Source organism: Rhinatrema bivittatum, chromosome 1 (genome assembly GCF_901001135.1).
Source record: "Rhinatrema bivittatum chromosome 1, aRhiBiv1.1, whole genome shotgun sequence".
Taxonomy (NCBI): domain Eukaryota; kingdom Metazoa; phylum Chordata; class Amphibia; order Gymnophiona; family Rhinatrematidae; genus Rhinatrema; species Rhinatrema bivittatum.
In genome coordinates, this window is record NC_042615.1 from 610,559,522 (window position 1) to 610,579,960 (window position 20,439).

Below are 20,439 nucleotides of genomic sequence, written 5' to 3' on the forward strand. Positions count from 1 at the left end.
AGATTTGGAAGGATATCACTCAAATATTTGCAAAACAATACTGAAAAAGCAAGAAAAAAACAGTCTCAGTTTTTGGAATTGCATCTTGGACTGGGAGGTTGAAAATGCTACCAGAAAACCAAGACTATGTGGACATCTGGAGTGGATTGCCCTTGAATCTGCAACCTTTTTCTGCATTTAGGTAAATATATTGGTGAGAAACATGTCTGACAGTTTTAATTTTTTTCTATCTATAGAAAGATCAATTGCTCAATCTGTACTAATACATAGCTCCTGTTTGTTGTAGGACTGTCCCTCTTTTGGACCCAAATTCTCTTTTCCCTTTTTTTTCCCTACTGGAATATTTATTATCTAGTAATATTAGTTAGAAAATGTTGTTTATTATAGTACCATACTTTTTTTTTTTTTAACACTATTTTTCCTGTGGGACTGATGCTACAGCCTGGAAGGAAAAACCAGAGCTAGTGCAACTGTTTGGAGCCGCTCCAGAACCGGAACAGGGGTTTCTGGAGCAGTCTGGAGCTGGAGCTTTGGGTTTCTCTTGGCTTTGAAACCAAGTTAGAGCTAGACTACTGGAGCCAGAGCTTAGTGGCAGGGCCTCGTGTGTGTTGTGGGAAAGAATAGTGGGGCAAAGATGGGCCTAGGGAGAGAAGAGACAGAGAAAGTGACAGGGTCAAGCTGATAGAATGAGGGAGGAGAGAAGAGAGAGATTGGTAGGACCAGGGTGGTGGGAGAAGTAGTCCAATTTCTTATGATATACTCTTACACTATTCATGGGGAGTTGTGCAGCAAAAAATTGATCTTGCATCCTTAGGTAATATCTTTTTGGTATAGCAGTTTAAAATTAATTATTACTCAAATTGATTATATTGTGCTATTTGATAAAATATGCTGAATTTGCAGACTTTCCATGTACAGAATTTGGTATATAATTTATTTTTTGGTGCAGAATTCCCTCAGAAGTATTATACATTTATCTTGATAGCAGAGCAATCTAAAGTCTCAGGCACAGTTCATGTACAGGTAAATATATCATTTCTAATAGGCACATGACAGTTTTGATGTCAATATACTACTGTGGAATATGATGTGACCTTAAAAGGTGAAATTTTTATAGATCATGCTGATGTCTAAGTAGTTGAGCAGGAGATTGCAGTTACTGAAGTGGGTAATGACCCCAGCGACATCAGTGTAGTTGATGAAGGGATTCTGCTTACTTTTTAATCACTACATTATTCCCAAGGCTCATATTTTCTTCTGCCCTAAACCTGTCCCCTAACATAGATTTCACTTCCCTTCTTTCATCTGGTAAATGAGTGAATTACAGATATAGGTCCAAGGAAGCCCAACACATTTTACTTCAAGAAGACGACTCCTCAGACCTCTGGAGAAATAATGGCATCCTCTTTTCCCTGATCACAGCCCTCACTACTAGTTTCTTCTGAGCCAGTCTAAAGAGCAAGGAATCAGTCCAAAAAGGTCCCTGTGAGGCAGTCCAGCCTTAGTATGTGCAGTTGTATTTTGAGTTCACCTGAATGTTTGCATGCTCATCTAAAGCAGCAATCTTACTTGAATTGCTCAAGGAAAATCAACAGGCTTAACGTGAATGACTTGTATGCCATGCATTAGCTACAGGAGGCTAATGCTGAATTGTTGCATCCATGTACTTGTTGTTTAATCAATATCTGATATGTAAAGAACAGTATGATGCTGCCTTTCTGTAGGTGGTTTAATGGGGGAGAGTCAACACGGATTTTGAAAAGAGAAGTCTTATTTTACCAATTTACTAGATTTTTTTTGAAGGTGTAAATAAACATATGGATAAAGGTAAGCTGGTTGATACAGTGTATTTGGCATTTCAGAAGTCATTTGACAATTTCCCTCATGAGAGACTCCTTAGGAAATTGGGAGATCATGGGACTAGAGGCAGTGTCCTATTGTGGATTGATAACTGGATAAAAGAGAGGAAACTGAGAGTAGGACAAGATGGTCAATTTTCCAAATGGAAAATGGTCGTAGTGAAGTGCCTCAGGGATCTATACTGGGACCTTTGCTACTCAGGCCCAGCGTGACCGGGTGTGCATACCATGAATTTGCATGGGGTGGCACACCTCGGGGGCAGCAGCAGCAACAGAAGAGGTGCAGGGCCATCAGACGAGCCAAACCCACTAGTGGCTGAAGACGAAGAGAGGCTGCTGGCTGCGGGCTAAGGCAAAGTTCAACCCACCAACAGATTGAGCTACTGGGCTGCTGCACAGTGCCAACTCCCCCCACAGGCCAATGAGAAGAGGAGCCCGCCGCATCATTGCGGAATTTCTCATCACGGCCTGAAGAGAAGAGGAGCCCGCAGGGCCGTGGCGGAGCTCATCTCACTAGGCCCAAATAGAATAGGATGCCGTGTATGTGTCTGTGTGCAAGCTTGTCCGTGTCTGTATGAAAGTTGTGTGTGGCTGTGTGGCAGCCTGTATGCTTGTGTGTGTGTGGCTGTGTGAGAGACAATGAGTATGCGTGTGAGTGCTTGTGAGCCGCACACACACATTATGTGTCTGGGGGAGAGGAGTATGTGTGAGAGCATAGGCATGTATATTAGACAGGGAGTATGTGAGAGAATCAATGTATTATTATGTGAGAGAGAGAGAGATAGGGCCGCACAAACCTCATCTTCTATCTCCCTGAATCCATGGAAATCTCAGCGTGACTGGAAATCAAAAGATCCCCAGATATGAAGAGCAAGAGATTTCTTAATCCTTATTAGTTTTAATTATTGGGTATAATTTGATGTTTTTGCTATTTTGAAATATTTTATTTTTGGGGGGGAAATATTACAACATTTTTTAATTATTGGATTTTTTGAAATATTGTATTAGTATTTGGGAAATTTTGGATATTCTATTCATTAACTGGTTTGAAATATTTATTCTTTTTATGTATATGATTTTACTGTTTTTATTTCTTGATTTTATTATTTATTGTTTTATGAAGAATAGTTATGTTTGTGGTTTCCATTGTTACTCTGCATATAGAGGCTGGCTTGTTGTGGATTCCAGTTCAGTTCTTCTCAGCAAGTTTCTATATATATTTTCTGGACTCTTTATCCTGTATTTGGTCAAGGTCTGTCTGTATTCTGCATATGTGACTGAGGTGAGCTATTTTGCTGGCATGTAGTTTCTGTATTAGGATCTATAGCAGCCTGGCTTGTTCTATTTTCCCAATAGGAGGTGAATTGGTGTTCTAGGTCCTGGTGTAATATTTGCAGTGAGTGCTTGTAGTTAGGATTGTTTTGGTATGGGAGGTTTGCTATATTGTAATGGTAATTACATTTATTCATGGCTTTCTGAGGTGCTGTTATAAATTTAATTGGCGTTCATTGGAGTTTTCTGGTTGGCACCACAGCAGTACATGTAAATATAATATATATGTTGTAAGTGATATTTTGCCTCAGAAGACTGTACTTGTGAATGTTCTTTTTCATGTAAAATTTGTTACATGTGCATAATTACATTTTATGTGGCTATAGAGAGTGTGGGGGGATGGTGTCTGTGCAAGGCTGTAAGGTTTCCCTAAGGTATATAATACCCTTCCCTTGACCAGGGGTTCTGTGGAGGAGTAATGGGTGTCAGTGTTTAAAAATATAGATTTCTGGAGGGAGCTGGGCTTTGACCAGCCTGGGACAGAGACTGAATGAATCATTGGGGGGGGGGGGGGGGGGCAGCATAATAATTGTCAACAAAGCTAGCACCAGCCCTGTTGCTATTTAGCATATTCATAAGTGATCTGGAAAAGGGAACAATGAGGGAGCTGACAAAATTTGCAGATGACACAAAATTAAAGCAGCAGTGGATTGTGAGGAATTGCAGAAGGACCTTGTGAGACTAGGAGACTGGGCTTCTAATTGGCAGATACAATTTAATGTGGACACGTGCAAAGTAAGGCACGTAGAGAAGAATAATCCTAACTACAGGTAAATGATGCTGTGTTCCCATGTTAGGAGTCACCACCCAGGAAGAGAACATAAGAAATTGCCAACTGGGTCAGACCAAGTGTCCATCAAGCCCAGCATCCTGTTTCCAACAGAGGCCAAACCAGGCCACAAGAACCTGGCAATTACCCAAACACTAAGAAGCTCCCATGCTACTGATGCCAGTAATAGCAGAGGTCATTCCCTAAATCAACTTAATAGCAGTTAATGGACTTCTCCTCCAAGAACTTATCCAAACCTTTTTTGAACCCAGCTACACTAAGGGGTAGATTTTAAAAGAAGGGCGCGTGGCCTACATGTGCGTGTGCTACCCAGCGCGTGTACATGTATGCCCGATTTTATAACATGCGCTTGGTGTGCAGTGGCATGCAAAAAGACAGAATGGTAGGAATTATTTGGAAAGGAATAGAGAACATAACTGAGAACATCACTGATGCATTTTTATAGATCCATGATGCAGCTACACCTTGAGTATTGTGTGCAGTTTTGGTCACCCCATCTCTAAAAAGACAGAGCAGGCATAGAAAAGGTACAGAGGAGGGTTACAAAAATGATAAAGGGGATGGAAAAGCTCCCTTATGGAGAAAAGCTGAACAGATTAGGACTCTTTACCTTAGAGAACCGATGACTGAGAAGGATATGAATGAGATTTATAAAATCAAGAGTGGACTTTCAAACACTAAGACTAGGGTCCACTCCATGAAACTAGAAACTGGCAGATTTAAAACAAATTCTAGGAAGTTTTTTTTTTTTTTCACTCAACGCACAATCAAGCTATGAAATCTATTGTCAGAGGACTTGGGTAAGGCAACTAATATAGTGGGGTTCCAAAGCAGATTGGATGGAGTAGAGCAAAATGGCGGCATGTGTTTCTAACGGCATCTTGGGTTGCGTGAACGCTTTTCCTATTTTGAAGACTATGGCTCTGAAATGGAAAGGGAAAAGGAGAGACTTTCCCTTTGTGGCCTCTACTCTTGCTGCCCTAAAATGCTTCCAGCTTTTTTTTTTTGGACTACAGCCTGGTTTTAAGGGAGACTCCTCCCGGTGGCTGCCTCTGGTGGGGAGCAGCTGGGGCAGTCTGGGCTTGATCTTCCCCTTTCTCCCCCAGAGTGCCGTGGTCTACCCTGCCCAGAGGACAGCCTGAGCCCCTTGCTGGTCTCAGCACAGGAAGTTGTTGATGTGCTTGGCTGTACAGAGGGAAGCAAACATGGATGCTACTTCTCCAGTGGAGGAGGTGGAGGGTGGAAGAATAGTTGAGGGTAGCTCAGGAGGCAAAGTCTTTGGCGGTTGCTCCCTCAGAGTCCATTTTTGGCACCTCTCGAGTCATGGTTCTCCCCTCCATTACCTCCCTGTGAGATTGGAAAACCCTTCATTTATGATGCTTGATTCCATTTGGACTGCCCTGGTGAGCTTGAATAGAATATCATATCTCTTTCCAGTGACTTTCAGCCTCACTTGGATAACAGGACTCCGAGCAATATACTAGTCATCCAAGATCTGCAGGAGACATACATATATATATATATATATATATATATATATATATATATGGCACTTCAAAGCAGATTCCATTCAGCACTGTGGGTACAGATTACATTCAGTACCTGTAGGTATTTATTTATTTGAAATTTTCTCTATACTGTCATTACGTTTTTTACCATAACGGTTTACAAAGAGGCACATATAATAATAAATAGTACTTTACAAAAAAGGTGCCAGTAATGTCCGGTAACATAAAATTGTTTAAAGACTAATTGATTAATGATCTATATTACCTATTGATACATATCACATGGGTGAAGCACATGTGATTCATTCTAAACTTTTCAATTGTTTTACGATTATCAGTGTGATAAGAATAATTTCCAGGTAGGCACCTAGAGATTATGTGTTGGGTGCATGCTGCCAGCTGTACCTTACTTATTTTCACAGTTCTCTTTGTAAAAGGCTTGTTTGAAAAGCCAGGTTTTCAGATTTATTTTAAACAGTTTGAAATTTCTCTGTAGTCTTAGTTCTAGAGGCATAGTGTTCCATAAAATGGGACCAGGCAGTGATAGTGCTCGCTTCCTTACCTGGGTTAGTCTTGCCGTTTTTACTGACGGAATAGTTAAGAGAGCTTTGTTTGCTGATCTTAAATTTCTATGTGGTACATGTACTTGTAGTGCTGTGTTCAGCCATTCTTCTTTTTCATCATGGATCAGTTTGTGTATGGTGCACAGTGCTTTGAATTGAACTCTTTGCTTGATTGGTAGCCAATGTAGCTCCACTACTGTATCTGTAATGTGATCCCTTTTCGTTTTGCCTGTGAGAACTCTAGCCACAGAGTTTTGTAATATTTGCAGTGGTCTTATTGATGTATAAGGTAATCCTAGCAACAGTGCGTTGCAGAAATCTGTGCTCGCAAATATTAGTGCTTGAAGTACTGTGTGAAAGTTTGATAATGTCAGCATTGGTTTTAGTTTCCTAAGTACCGTTAGTTTAGCATACCCTTCTTTGACTTTTAGTGATATGTGCTGTTTGAGGTTTAGTTCTGTGTCTATTATCACGCTGAGGTTGCGCACTTTCTCGGCTAATTCAATTTTTTGATCGCTTTTGAGTATTATTGGTATTTGAATTATGTTTATATTCTTTCTTTCTTTCCTGACATTCTTTCCTGACATTCTTAAGGGACTGCTTATGAAGTTGTGGGAAACACCAGTATCTTGTCCCCTTACATCTAGAAAGCTGGATCTCAAGTTTTGAGTCTAACAGTCTCCTGGCTTTGGTGTAGTTCACCGGCAGCACCAGTCTGACTTTGTGGTATCAGCTATGAAAAAAGCAAAGAAGACCCGTATTCATTTCAATTCCCCACCAGGTAAAGCTCTCAGACTTCTAGACAATACTGCCAAAAAATATTCCAGAGTGCAGTGCTCTCCACCTGCATTACTATCCATCAGTTCTACATGGTGTAATATATTTGTGATTGTCTTCAAATGCTGAAGCTGTACCTATCTTCCTTCAATCAGAATACCTTCCCTCAGCCATTCTGAAATGCAGAAGAAGCTGTGCGACAACACATTCTCCATTCTGTGGATGAATCATTTTGTTCTGCTTCATGTGCCTCCGCAGCCTCTATTGGAGCGCAGCATATGGTGTGGTTATGAGCCAGTTCCATCTGCGAGGATGTCCATGAAAAAGCAGTGGACCTTTTATGCGTTGGAAATTACCCCCTCGGAGAGAAGCTATGAGAAGCTCTCACAGATAAAAGACTAAAATGTAGTGGTACAATCTTTCTCCCTGGCTCCAGAGCAATGCGCTCCATTGCAGCACAAATACTATCCTTATAAATGACCTTACTTTCACATAAGCCCTATTGGCCTTTTCAGCAGTATGGGCTCTGTAAGATTCGTGGACCCTTGTTGCTGTGGGGAGGTTGAATCAACCTACAGGGAAGGCCTTGTAGGTCCTCCCTGACAGCTGGCAGGACTAGGCTGGTACAAGAGTGGTCTAGGGCTTAGAACACAACATAAGATATGCCATACTGGGTTACCATCAAGCCCAGTATCCTGTTTCCAGCAGTGGCCAATCCAAGTCACAAGTAACTGGCAAGTACCCATACATTAGATAGATCACAAGCTACTATTGCTTATTAATTACTGTCATAGCAGTTTATGGATTTATCCTCTTGGGAATTATCCAAACCTTTTTTAAACCCAGCAATACTAACTGCTGTAACTACATCCTCTGGCAATGAATTCCAGAGCTTAACTATGCGCTGAGTGAAAAAGAATGTTCTTCGATTTGTTTTAAATGAGCTACTTGCTAATTTCATGGAGCGCCCCCTGGTCCTTCTGTTATCTGAGAAATAACCGATTTACATTAACTTGTCAAGTCCTTTCATGATTTTGTAGACTCTATCACATCCCCCCTCGGTCATCTCTTTTCCAAACTGAACAGCCCTAACTTCTTTAGCCTTTCCTCATAGGGCAGCTGTTCCATGCCCTTTATCATTCTGGTTGCCCTTCTCTGCACATTCTCCAGTGCAGCTATTTCCTTTTTGAGATGTGGTGACCAGAACTGCACACAGTATTCAAGGTGCGGTCTCATCATGGAGCGATACAGAGGCATTATGACATCATCTGTTTTATTTTCCATTCCCTTCTTCATCTATATCAGCCCCTTTCTCCTTAAGTTGAGCCCTCGGGTTTCGGGGACCAGCAGGACTTAGGCATGTGTCAAGGAGGATTATATTGCAAGAAGTCCTGGTCGTGGCTAGGATCAGAGGCAGTCGGCAGACAATGATGGTCATGTTCCAGGCTGTGGTCAGATCCAGTAGTCATTCCAAGGGCAGGCGTGGAAGACACTGGGAGGATGAAAACACTAAGACAGGGAGGGTGAGGCAGGCAGGGCTTGGAGAGATGTGACAGGCAAGCAGGGCTTGGAACTGGAACGCAGGGTCAGGCAGAGAGTATCAGGAACTCAGGATGCAGGCGACCAATTGCTGAGGCGATCAGTAGCATGGCCGGGGTTTAAATACCCAGCCATGTGACATCTATCAGTGTCAGCTTCATGGATTCCCGCCACAAGGCCTTAAAGATAGTGCGTGCCTTGGGGAAGCCCCAGAAGAAGGATGGTGGTGGTATCCTTGCTGCAAAGCACTTCCAGGTGGTGGCGTCAGGTGAGTGTGCCAGCTCAGGGGAGAGCCCATGGCACAGCGTCAGCAGCAACCTCCGGCCAATCCTATGCAATGGGAGCGCCACCAGTCAAAAACTACCCAGCAGTTCCAGCCTAAACCAGGGCCCAGCTTTTGATCCTGTCAACCTGGCCTCTCCCTTACCTTCTGGTAGCGGGATGAATGCAGCATTTTCTGAACAAATGGCATCAAATAACCAAGGACTCTTGGGTCCTCAACATTGTGCAGCCATGGGTACTGGTTGATTTTCTCCTGAACTCCATCCCTTCCACACTATTTGCCTCCCCATCCAGATCTTTCTCATCTCTCATAGATCCATTTGGAAGTGCAATCTGTTCTCAAGCACCAGGTAATGGAGATGCTCTCTGTATTTCAACATGCGCAGGATTAATTCATTCTACTATCTACGGAAAACACCCTCTACAGTAAGCAAACCCGTTAAACTGCACATTTTGTTTGTAATAAAGTCTGTTAATAGAGGACATGGGCTATTAAACCACAGACATGCATTTCTCTAAATAAACCCCCCCCCCCCCCCAGCTGTAAATCTTGTTGAGTTTTCTGGAGTGGAAAGATTTATTGTGTAAAACAATTTGTTTTTCATATTTTTTTAAAGGTTGAACTACAAATTATATAGTACATGAATAGTGAATTCTGATATTGGATGATTCAGCAGTTCTGGGAACTGTAAATTAAGGCATTTCTTTTTGTGCAATACAAATCACATCCTTGACTGCTGAATGACGGATGCTTGAGAACTTCACAATAGCTCTCAAGCATCAGATAAGTAGTCCATGTCTCAAAGTTTGTATTGTTCTTAGTCTTGTGGTCTTGCAGTGTGGTATGTTTTTGTGCACTCACTATTTTTTGCACCTTATCCTAACATTCCTAAGAATTATAAAAATAATCACTGGTATTCATTGGCATTTGCTCCACTTCAAAATAGTTGAAATGATTTTGAGTTTTCCAGCTTATGTACTGTGAAAGATCACAGACCTTGTTAAGACTTAAAATTTAACTTAGATTTTTAAAAGTTCAGTAGGTTTGCACAATTATCCAAAATAAAATTGGCCTGTGGAGGATGAATAGCAACTGTCATATTGTCATATAATTCAATTATTGTTCATAAAAATAAAAATATTTATAATGCCTTGAAAAGAGAGATTTGGTGCAGGAACAGGACCATCAGAGATGCTCCATCAATGCCTTCCATTTCTCCCATAGCCCTAGTTACAAAAAATAAATCATCCAAATACATACATACCGCTTTGCCACTGCGATCCCTCAAATTCAAAAATTCAAATATATTTACTCTTGCTTGAGGTGGGAAGGAGTTTGGGTCTGAGTACTGATATAGTTCCATAGCTGTGAGAGAAGAGTGATGAGACCAGCATAATTAAGTATAAAAATACAAACACTGACAGTAATAATAATAATTATTTAATAAATGATATAAAACCAAACATAAAAAATATATACGTAAACCCAAAAATAGAGCTCTAAAAACCTTACATGGCCATGTTTCAACAATTTATTGTTACGCGCCCTGTCCACGGCCAAGCAGCGCACGGGCGTGCTCACCTTTATGGTCCCATGGCAGGTCCCGGGTCGGCCTCCCTAGCGGCATTTGCCAGCTCCTCTAGGCCCCGGCTTCCCGTGGCAGCAGTCGCCGGGCCTTCCACTGCGCGCCCCTCACGCCGAGGCTCGGCGTCCTTAGCGATGTTGGCCATGGCCCTACGCGCGTGCGCGCGGACCGCCCGGCCTCTTGTAGGGCCAAGGGCGGGCCTTAGCTCCGCGGCACGCCCTGATTGATCCCCCGATATAAAGAAGTTCCTGTCTGTCTTGCCTAGGCAATCGGGTCAGCTTGTATGCTAGATTGCCTCTGCGTTTGTTCCTGCTCTTGTCTTGTTCTAAGTCTCATTCCAGGATCCTTCTGTTCCAGTCCTGTTCCTGCCTTGTTCCTGCTCGTCTTGTTTCTGTGTTCGTTTGTACGTTTCCCCAGGTAGTACGTCCGGACTGTCTAACTGGTACTGACCTCAGCTTGTTCCTTGACCTGCCTGCCTCAAGACCTCAGCTTGTTGCTTTGCCTGCCTGCCGCCTGCCTCAAGACCTCAGCTCGTTCCTTGACCTGCCTGCCTCCCAACTTCAGCCTGCCTGTGACCTCGTCTGACCTCCGGTATCTGACCTCTGCCTTGTTGACCATCCCACGGATTGACCTCTGGACTCTGACCTTTGCTCACCTGACTTCATCCCTAGATTCTGGCTCTGTTCCTTGCCTTATCACCTGTGCTGTTCTGGTCCTCCTTGCTCCATCGGACCTCTAGTCTCGAACCTGATTGTGCTCTCCCTGTGTCTGTGGGCACGCCAGACTTCTACTCTCCCAGGAGACCCTGCGAGGCCCACCTAAGTCCAAGTGGCCCAGGTCCCTACGGGCTCCTCCCGGGGGACCTCGGGCTTCCAGTGGTGAAGCTCATCCGAGCCTCTGTCTCCTTCAGTGCTCTGCCCCCTGGGGGCAGTTGCCTTCTGTTCCCTATCAGGAGGTGTCTCTCCACTGCCCCAGGACAAGGGTCCATCTCCGAGCGCAACATTTATGCCTTCATCAGGGTTGTATTTATTTATTTATATTTAATGTAATACCCTGCTTTTCGTGTTACATCAAAGTAGTTTACATAAAATGTCAACAATTATAATCAGAAACAATCCTCTTCCTCGCTCCCCAACCAACCTAAAACAAATACAAAACAATAACAGTCATAACAATCGGTCAAATCCCATCCAGTAAAACAACCCATATGAAAGATACAATACAATAACCAATCTATTTGCAACCCCTCCCCCCCCCCACACTCACACTTCAACATGGCAATCTCTCCCACATCAGAATCAATAAGCCCCCTTGCAGCAATTCCCCTAGGTTCAGACTGCCTTCACCCTCTGCTCATCAAACTCTTAATTGTAAACCCAGCCATACTCCAAAAGGAAGAAACAGTCTAACCGAAAGCTGCTTGAAATAATCAAGATTTGACCATCTTTCCAAACTTAAGACAATTTGTTTCAATATGGTACACTATTCCAGAGAGTGGGAACAATTGTGCATTGTAATGAGTATAAGCTAGCTCAGTGCTTCTCAACGTTTTTTCTACTGGGACACACCTGACAGATAATGCTTACATGCATGACACACTAAACACTTGACCATCATGGGCTAAATGTAAACAATATACTCTGTAAGCAGGACAGTCAGGGGTTAAGATTTAAAATCAGCCTCAAAAAGGTGGAATTTAAATATAGTAAGACAAGAGAAGGGAGCATGATGCACCAATTCAGGAAGTCTGTTTTATGCATATGATGTAGCCAGGTGGAAAGCACAAGGTCAGAGGTTGGCAGCAGAGGAGAAGAGCATAGATAGGAGTGACTTGATGAGCAGAATGCATGAGGAGAGGTGCACAGCAGGGCTTCCTAAACTTTTAGCCAATGTGACCCCATTTTACCACTTGATCAGGAAATGGCGACAGGTCTGAAATTGTGAGGGACTTTTACAAACTTGTTACAAACAAAAAGTTGCCCGCAGCAGCACCCTGTGAAGCAATCAGAGGAGCACCGGGTAGAGAGGGTCAGCTTAACACGTCCCTAAGGCAGCGGCTTGCGAAACGCGCGTGTCGGACCTCTGACTCCGACAGGGAAGTAATACCTTTTTGAACTTTTAAAAAATGATAAAAATAATTTTTTCGTTGAGTAAACATTGATCTATTGGACCTATGATTAAAGAGGACCCATAAAGGTGTAAGATACAAGTGTCAACTTGCAGCACTGGGGGTGTTATGATGGTCTCTAATCCTTGACTAATGTGCTTATGTTCAAGTCTCAAGAAGGTAAAGGATTTATAGCATTTATATAAAAAAACAAAAGCATGTCATACAATGTTTTGCGATAGGATTATTTAATCGTTGTTCAGCTTAAAAAGAGATATTTCTTTCTTAGATTTCAATTACCCCAATATTGACTGGGTAAATGTATCATCGGGACATGCTAGAGAGATAAAGTTCCTGGATGGAATAAATGACAGCTTTATGGAGCAATTGGTTCAGGAACCGACAAGAGAGGGAGCAATTTTAGATCTAATTCTCAGTGGAGCACAGGATTTGGTGAGAGAGGTAACGGTGGTGGGGCCGCTTGGCAATAGTGATTATAATATGATCAAATTTGAATTAATGACTGGAAGGGAGGCAGTAAGCAAATCCACGGCTCTCTTGCTAAACTTTCAAAAGGGAAACTTTGATAAAATGAGAAAAATAGTTAGACAAAAACTGAAAGGAGTAGCTACAAAGGTAAAAAGTGTGTAAGAGGCGTGGTCATTGTTAAAAAAAAAACCAAAAAAACCTCCCAAACCATCCTAGAAGCACAGTCCAGATGTATTCCACACATTAAAAAGGTGGAAAGAAGATAAAACGTTCACCAGCATGGTTAAAAGAAGAGGTGAAAGAAGCTATTTTAGCCAAAAGATCTTCATTGAACAATTGGAAGAAGGATCCAACAGAAGAAAATAGGATAATGCATAAGCATTGGCAAGTTAAATGTATGACATTGATAAGACAGGCTAAGAGAGAATGTGAAAAGAAGTTGGCCATAGAGGCAAAAGCTCACAGTAAAATCTTTTTTTAAATATATCGGAAGCAGAAAGCTTGAAGGGAGTCAGTTGGACCGTTAGATGATCGAGGGGTTAAAGGGGCAATTAGATAAGACAATGGCCATTGCGGAAAGATTAATTTTGCTTCATTGTTTACTGAAGAGGATGTTGGGGAGATACCCGTATCAGAGAAGGTTTTCATGGGTAATGATTCAGATGGACTGAACTAAATCACGGTGAACCCAGAAGATGTGCTAGGCCTGATTGACAAACTGAAGAGTAGTAAATCACCTGGACCGGATGGTATGCACCCCAGGGTTCTGAAAGAACTCAGAAATGAAATTTCAGACCTATTAGTAAACATTTGTAACCTATTATTAAAACCATCCATTGTACCTGAAGACTGGAAGGTGGCTAATGTAACCCCCAATATTTGAAAAGGGCTTCAGGAGCGATCCGGGAAACTACCGACCAGTTAGCCTGACTTCAGTGACAGGAAAAATAGTGGAAAGTGTTCTAAATATCAAAATCACAGAACATATAGAAAGATATGGTTTAATGGACAAAGTCAGCATGGCTTTACCCAAGGCAAGTCTTGCCTCACAAATCTGCTTCACTTTTTTGAAGGAATTAATAAACATGTAGATAAAGGAGAACCGGTAGATGTAGTATATTTGGATTTTCAGAAGGTATTTGACAAAGTTCCTCATGAGAGGCTTCTAGGAAAAGTAAAAAATCATGGGGTAGGTGGCAAAGTCCTTTTGTGGATTACAAACTGGCTAAAAGACAAGAAACAGAGAGTAGGATTAAATGGACAATTTTCTCAGTGGAAGGGAGTGGGCAGTGGAGTGCCTCAGGGATCTGTATTGGGCCCCGTACTTTTCAATATATTTATAAATGATCTGGAAAGAAATACGACAAGTGAGCTCATCAAATTTGCAGATGATACAAAATTGTTCAGAGTAGTTAAATCACAAGCAGATTGTGATAAATTGCAGGAAGTCCTTCTGAGACTGGAAAATTGGGCATCCAAATGGCAGATGAAATTTAATGTGGATAAGTGCAAGGTGATGCCTATAGGGAAAAATAACCCATGCTATAATTACACAATGTCAGGTTCCATATTAGGAGCTACCTCCCAAGAAAGAGATCTAGGTGTCATGGTGGATAACACATTGAAATCGTCGGTTCAGTGTGCTGCAGCAGTCAAAAAAGCAAACACAATGTTGGGAATTATTAGAAAGAGAATGGTGAATAAAACAGAAAATGTCATAATACCTCTGTATCGCTCCATGGTGAGACCGCACCTTGAAATCTGTGTACAATTCTGGTCGCCGCATCTCAAAAAAGATATAGTTGCGATGGCGAAGGTACAGAGAAGGGCGACCAAAATGATAAGGGGAATGGAACAGCTCCCCTATGAGGAAAGACTAAAGCGGTTAGGACTTCTCAGCTTGGAGAAGAGACTGCTGAGAAGGGATATGATAGCGGTGTTTAAAATCATGAGAGGTCTAGAATGGGTTAATGTGAATCAGTTGTTTACTCTTTTGGATAATAGAAAGACTAGGGGGGCACTCCATGACGTTAGCATGTGGCACATTTAAAACTAATCGGAGAAAGTTCTTTTTCACTCAACGCACAATTGGACTCTGGAATTTGTTGCCAGAGGATGTGGTTAGTGCAGTTAGTGTAGCTGTGTTTAAAAAAGGATTGGATAAGTTCTTGGAGGAGAAGTTCATTACCTGCTACTAATTAAGCTGACTTAGAAAATAGCCACTTCTATTACTAGCAACAGTAACATGGAATAGACTTTGTTTTTGGGTACTTGCTAGGTTCTTGTGGCCTGGATTGGCCACTGTTGGAAACAGGATGCTGGGCTTGATGGACCCCTGGTCTGACCCAGTATGGCGTGCTCTTATGTTCTCCCTAGCTGATACTTTCACCCTCCAGTCCTTCTTATAAGCCCCAACTGATCATTTGTTGTTTCCTCCTCCATATTTCCTCCGACCCTCTTATCACCTCCTAGCTCTTCTTTTATATCTCTCAATCAACCATCTGTCATCCCTGTCTCTCACCTTCCATAGCCAAATCCCTCACCACCTGATCCTACCTGCAATCTCCTCCTGCATATTATGCCTCCCTCCAAACAATCCCTCCTCTAAACATCCCAAGGTCAGTGGCAACATTTTCCTTTGGGCCTCGGGCCAAAGGCAGATGACAGCTGGTGGGAAAAGTGGGCAGGCTTGACAACAGAGCATCATTTTTCTCTTGGGAAAGTTTAGTGAGGAGAGAGGAGCAATGGCAGTCTCCACCACTTCATGCACACTCAGCTCTTCCCTCCACTCATGGAAGGTTCCAAGCCTGACTGCAATCTACAAGCGGCAATAAGATTAGTAATGAAAGGCACCACAGGACCTGTGAGGTAGTGCAAGCTCTCAGGTTCGACCTTGGCCCTCTTCATATAGGGCTTTATGTTACCATAGAAATTCATGCAGGGTGGGGGCCCTTGCAGGGCCTCTGAACGTGTGCTGGCTCACAGGCCTTACACTGACTTCTTCTACTATTAATGCTGCTGGTGCCTGAAGAGTACTGCTATTTGAGAGGCATCATTTTCTATTTGTTATGTATATAGTTTACCGCACATCCCACTCCCTTGTTTCTCTCTCCCCCCCCCCCCCCCCATAGTTACAGCTCACTGTTTAATACCATTGTTTCTCTGTAAAGCAAATTTTGCTATTGTTATGTTTTAATGTAAACCGATGTGATGTATCTAACGAATGTCGGTATAGTAAAAACTTTTAAATAAATAAATTTGTGACCTCGGATAAAGGTTTTGTGACCCGCATTTGGGGTCCCAACCTACAGTTTGGGAAGATGTGCTTTAGCGGATCCTCTCTCACGCTCAAACCCCATCTGATCCTCTGTCATCCTTTCCCTCTCACCCCATCCACCATTCCCTCTTCACACTCTTTCACCATCCCCTCTCTATCTCACCTTCCAGCCTCAACGTCTCTCCCCCAAGCCTTTTCTCATCTTCTCCCTCCAACTCCTTTCTTGCATCCTCCAGTCATTCCTCTGTCATTCTCCCTTTCTCTCCCTCTGCAGATAATCTCTTTCTAGCTGATATAATCCTCAAGTGTCTCCTGCACCTGATCCTTCCCTTTAAATAGCCCCTCCTCCAAACATGCCCCTGCCAGGGTCAGCAACATCATTTTCCTTCGGGCCCCAGGCCAAAGATGGATGACAACTCGTGGGGAAAAGAGGGCAGACAGATGACAGGGCAATATTTTTCTTTTGCAGTAGGTGGGTGAAAAGAGAGGAGCAGTGGCAGTCTCTCTACCAGGAGATATGTACATTCAGCCCTCCCCTCCTCTCATGGCTTGTCCCAAAGACTGATGGGGAAATGCCAACAGTACCTGAATGTAATCCACTTTTAAATGCTGGAAAGTGGAATATTAAAAGTCATATAGCTAAATGAATATTGATCTGCAAGTGTCAGCAGCATTAGTAATGAAAGTCAGCACAGGGTTTGTAAACCCTTGCAAGGTCACAGGCTTTCTCACAAAGGGCTTCCTCAGGAGGGTGGAGCCGCTGCAGGGCCTCTGGGTACATGCGGCTCACGAGCCCCGTGCTGGCTTCCACCGCTAAGGTTGCTGGCATCTGAAGAATGCAGCCATTTGAGACAATGGTGACCCCCAACAGAAGGTTTTGTGACCCCCCCATTTGGTGTCTCCCGACCCACAGTTTGGGAAGCTCCGGTCTACAGAACTGTGACTTACCTGTTTTATCCAAAAACCCTTACAACAGGGAAATACAAAGAAATGGCAGTAGGGATTCACAGGAAAAACAGTAATTGATTCTAAAAAGCACTTTTGCTGGCCGGAGAGTAACAAATATAAAACAAAACAAAAAAAGTGAAAAAAAGGCAGATTCCAGGAAAGCCAACAAGAAGGTACTTAAAAAAAAAAAAGTGCATCAAAGTATTTTAACTACAGGTGCCATCTGACAACTCCAGCAAAAGACTATCTGAAACATAATAATGAGGATTGGAATATGCCTTTATGCTTACAGCAATATCTCATAAACCCCAAAATTGTAGGGAGAAGGAACTTCCTCTCCATTGGGGGGGTGGGGAAGCAATTTTGCAGGCCCTACATTTGGACCTTAAAATTTTGTTCTTTATTTGTATCATCTCAGTTTGGTACATCTAAATATTTTTATGATCTTTTATCAAATTGAAAACTACAGGAAAAATAGTATTTTTTTTCCTCTTATTTATAGGTATCCTGAACTTGCAGCCGTGTGCAGAAATCCTGGTACATTAATTTTGTATCCCGGAACGCAAGCCGTTAATCTTGAAGAAGTGGCCTGTGTGCCTTCTCATTTTCCATGCACAATCATCATCATTGATGGAACATGGAGTCAAGCTAAGGATATATTCTACAAAAACTCCCTTTTCCGCCTTCCTAAACAGGTAAAGATCAATTTGCATATAAGCAAAAGTTAATACTTAGCCTTTTTAATTGTTTAGATTAATGCTCAGTTAAATTGATTGCCAAGAAATAAATGTGATTTTGTAGAAAGTACAGGTTTGTTTTAGAGCCTAGATTTTAAATATCTGTGTTGTCACAAATATTTAGTGTTGTGTCAAGAAAATTGGGATTAATGCATTGCTTGTCCCAGCTGATAGGTTGGTTAATGCCAAGCCTGGCAGTAGCCCCTGAACAAATTAACTGCATGTCATCTACCAAGAAATATGCCCTTTTTATTTGGAGAAGCGACCCATTAATTATTCATGTAAGAGCTTTTCTAAAGTGGTGATATGCTCCTTGTCTACATCTTATTACATTCCCCTGCTAATGCAATTCATGTTAATATTGTTTTCTCCAGGCAGATGCGTTAGGATGTAACTGAGAGTTTTTATAATTGTTTTAATGGAAGCCTTAGAGATTGATGGTTATTTCTTGACACTCTCACAACAAGGCAATTTAGAGCTTCTCCTTTCTCGTGTTTTGTTTCTAATATCAATGTCTTGTGAACAATACAGCTAATTTTAGTGGGGTCCTTCTACATGCTTAACTGAAGTATGCCTAGTACAGTGGTTTGTGAATGCTTTATTTATGCAACTTGAATCATTTCTAAATACAGGTTTTAAAAGAGCTCTGTTATGTTTTGTGAACAAAAATCATGGTGGTGGGGGGGGGGGGGGTCACTGATAGGATTGCTATATCATCCAGATCAACCTGAACAGACTGATCCAGTCCTGGTTTTGCTTCATTAAATGAATAGAGTTGTAGTTCTCATTTCCCTAAGAAAAACAGGAGTGTATTTCCATGCATGCAATGGGGCAAAAGCAAGACTGGATCAGCCTTTGTGTTGATCTGAGTGAGGTGACAACCAACAGTTTTGGCTTCCAAGGGGAGAACCGCAGCTGAATCTCTAATCTCATGAAAGGGGATACTCAGCCACTTTTGGTGTGTAAACTCTCTAAAGGTTATTAACAAAGTCCTGAATAAAAATGTTTTGAGTGAGCAGGAGGTGGATCCTATATATACTGTACATCCCATTATTAGGCTCCTTTTTGCCTCAAAAGTCTCAGGAAAAAGTTCCATATGGAGCCCTTTCCTGGCTACGTTTCAAGAGACAGTACCATGATGGCAACAGGACATTATGGCACTTTTCTGTTGAAAAATGGTTTTATTAGACCCTACCTACTATAGAAGCATCTCAATACACTATTCACCTCCCCCAATTTTAACATTTATACTTCTTTCGAACAACCATTCTGCACCTACTTGCACACATGTGCTCACCCTCCTGCACTAAGACCCATCTTTTATGCACACATACTAAGAACATAAGAACATGCCATACTGGGTCAGACCAAGGGTCCATCAAGCCCAACATCCTGTTTCCAACAGTGGCCAATCCAGGCTACAAGTACCTGGCAAGAACCCAAAAACTAAGTATATCCCATGTTGATAGTAATAGCAGTGTCTATTTTCCAAGTCAACTTGATTAATAGCAGGTAATGGACTTCTAAAGGAGCTTATCCAAACCTTTCTTAAACACAGCTATACTAACTGCACTAACCACATCCCCTGGCAACAAATTCCAGATTTTAATTGTGCATTGAGTGAAAACGAACATTCTTTGATTAGTTTTAAATGTGCTATATTCTAACTTCATGGAGTGTCCCCTAGTCTTTCTATTATCTGAAAGAATAAATAACCGATTCACATTTACCCATTCTAGACCTCTCATGATCTTAAAGACCTCTATCATATCCCACCTCAGCCATCTCTTCTCCAAGTTGAACAGTCCTAACCTCTTTAATCTTTCCTCATAGAGGAGCTGTTCCATCCACTTTATCATTTTGGTCGCCCTTCTCTGTACCTTCTCCATCGCAACTATATCTTTTTTGAGATGCGGCGACCAGAATTGTACACAGTATTCAAGGTGTGGTCTTACCATGGAGCGATATGGAGGCATTATGACATTTTTTCTTTTTTTTCACATTCCTGTCCTAATAATTCCTAACATTGTTTGTTTTTTGACTGCCGCAGCACACTGAGCCGACGATTTCAATGTATTATCCACTGTGACACCTAGATCTTTCCTGGTGGTAGCTCCTATTATGGAACCTAACATTGTTAGTAACTATATGCATAACCTTGCACTTATCCACATTAAATTTCATCTGCCATGTGGATGCCCAATTTTCCATTCTCACAAGGTCCTCCTGCAATTTATCACAATCTGCTTGTGATTTAACTACTCTGAATAATTTTGTATCATCTGCAAATTTGATTACCTCACTCGTCGTATTCCTTTCCAGATCATTTATAAATATATTGAAAAGCACAGGTCCCAGTACAGATCCCTTAGGCACTCCACTGCTCACCCCCCTCCACTGAGAAAACTGCCATTTAATCCTACTCTCTGTTTCCTGTCTTTTAGCCAGTTTGTAATCCATGAAAGGACATCGCCACCTATCCCATGACTTTTTACTTGTCCTGTAAGCCTCTCATGAGGAACTTTGTCAAATCCTTCGGAAAATCCAAATACACTACATTTACTGGTTTACCTTTATCCACATGTTTATTAACTCCTTCAAAAAAGTGAAGCAGATTTGTGAGGCAAGACTTGCCTTGGTTAAAG

At 42.1% G+C, this 20,439-nt stretch overlaps 1 protein-coding gene across 1 annotated transcript in view; it reads left to right on the forward strand.

The window, feature by feature from the left end:
• DTWD2 (DTW domain containing 2) overlaps positions 1–20,439 on the forward strand; it is a 399,585-nt gene that overhangs the window by 218,733 nt on the left and 160,413 nt on the right. Inside the window, 1 exon segment of the mRNA XM_029570996.1 lies at positions 17,560–17,752. Within this exon segment, the coding sequence (XP_029426856.1) occupies positions 17,560–17,752 (193 nt within the window).